The sequence below is a fragment of the Lipotes vexillifer genome, unplaced genomic scaffold (assembly GCF_000442215.2).
Source record: "Lipotes vexillifer unplaced genomic scaffold, Lipotes_vexillifer_v1.1 scaffold1639, whole genome shotgun sequence".
Classification (NCBI taxonomy): domain Eukaryota; kingdom Metazoa; phylum Chordata; class Mammalia; order Artiodactyla; family Lipotidae; genus Lipotes; species Lipotes vexillifer.
The window spans coordinates 1,195,380-1,196,802 of record NW_006782296.1 but is presented as its reverse complement, the minus strand read 5'-3'; the positions used below and the strand labels follow the sequence as shown (position 1 = coordinate 1,196,802).

Here is a 1,423-nt window from a genome sequence, read left to right as displayed (position 1 = left end):
GGAATGCAGAACACCTGTATTCAGAGGGGAGGACTCCAGGAATCTGTTGGGAATGAGGATGGCAGGAAACTGTAACATAGGCTGTTCCTTGAAGATATGGAACAGGTTTGTTTTCCACCAGATTCCCAGCATCTAACAGGCACTGAGTGTGCCTGAGAATGCTGAGTGACGAAAGGCCTGGGTCATAGGATCTAAAAGTTAGAAGACAGGTCAGAGGTCATCTGGTCCAGCCCTTCTTTGACCCACTGTCCCAGTGAAAGGGTCTCCTTGTCCAGTGGTCAGGGCCCCAGACGCAGCATCGGCCCCGGGAACTGCCCACTAGCACCTCTGTCTGGACCCAGGCTGGGGCTGGCATGCCCAGGAGGTCCTGTCTCTGGGCACAGTGACCTCGGTGGGCGTGAGAGGCACTCTCCCCATGGCTGGGCTGCGGCCCAGCCCCACCCACTCAGGCTATGCCAGGGGGTGTTGCCAGGGGGTGTTGCCAGGGGCAGCCTGGGCCGGGCCAGGCCAGGCCCTCCTCCATAAAGCCAGCACATCCCAGGAGCAGGCAGAGCCAGGACAGGATGGAGAGGAGACGGGTCACCTCAGCGGCTCGCCGCTCCTACGTCTCCTCCTCAGAGATGGGGGTGGGGGGCCGCCGCCTGGGTCCTGCCCCCCGCCTGTCCCTGGCTCGAACGCCGCCTGCACTCCCGGCCCGGGTGGACTTCTCCTTGGCCGGGGCCCTCAACTCCAGCTTCAAGGAGACCCGGGCCAGTGAGCGGGCGGAGATGATGGAGCTCAATGACCGCTTCGCCAGCTACATCGAGAAGGTGCGCTTCCTGGAACAGCAGAACAAGGCGCTGGCTGCTGAGCTGAACCAGCTGCGGGCCAAGGAGCCCACCAAGCTTGCCGACGTCTACCAGGCGGAGCTGCGCGAGCTGCGGCTGCGGCTTGATCAACTTACCGCCAACAGCGCCCGGCTCGAGGTGGAGAGGGACAGTCTGGCGCAGGAGCTGGGCACCCTGAGGCGGAAGTGAGGAGGGGCCACAGCCCCCCCCCCCCCCCCGGAGAGGGAGCACCTGCAGGCCTGCAGGGTCTCGGACAGGGGCTCTGCCTCCCTGCTCCCCAGTTTCCCACCTCTGGGAGGAGAGGGCGGCCCTTGCTCCCCAAGATGAGGGTGGGCCCGGGAGGAGGCCCAGGATCTCAGGGATCTGATTCCCAAAGACCTTCGGGTACTCTCAGAGCCTCCCCGCTGGGGAAAGCTGTGTGGGACAGTCAGGGACCCCCAGCGGGCAGGGTCTCTATCTCACTCACTGCAGGGCCTTGTTACTGTGGTCGGGGAGCGCAGCTATTCTGAGCCTGGGTCTGCCTAGAGGGGGCACCAGAAGGGAAGATTGGTATGCTCCAGGAGGACTGGGCTGGGGCTACAGGAAGAGAGGGGAAG

General features: G+C 63.9%; 1 protein-coding gene across 2 annotated transcripts in view; it reads left to right on the top strand.

Moving 5' to 3' along the window:
• The first annotated feature begins 507 nt into the window (after positions 1-507).
• Positions 508-1,423, top strand: part of GFAP (glial fibrillary acidic protein) — a 9,489-nt gene continuing 8,573 nt past the window's right edge. Inside the window, exon 1 of one of the 2 annotated variants that reach the window (XM_007455132.1) lies at positions 508-1,012. In XM_007455132.1, the coding sequence (XP_007455194.1) occupies positions 564-1,012 (449 nt within the window). In that variant the 5' untranslated portion in view covers positions 508-563. The remainder of the gene's footprint in view (positions 1,013-1,423) is intronic. The other variant, XM_007455131.1, reaches the window with a different exon arrangement.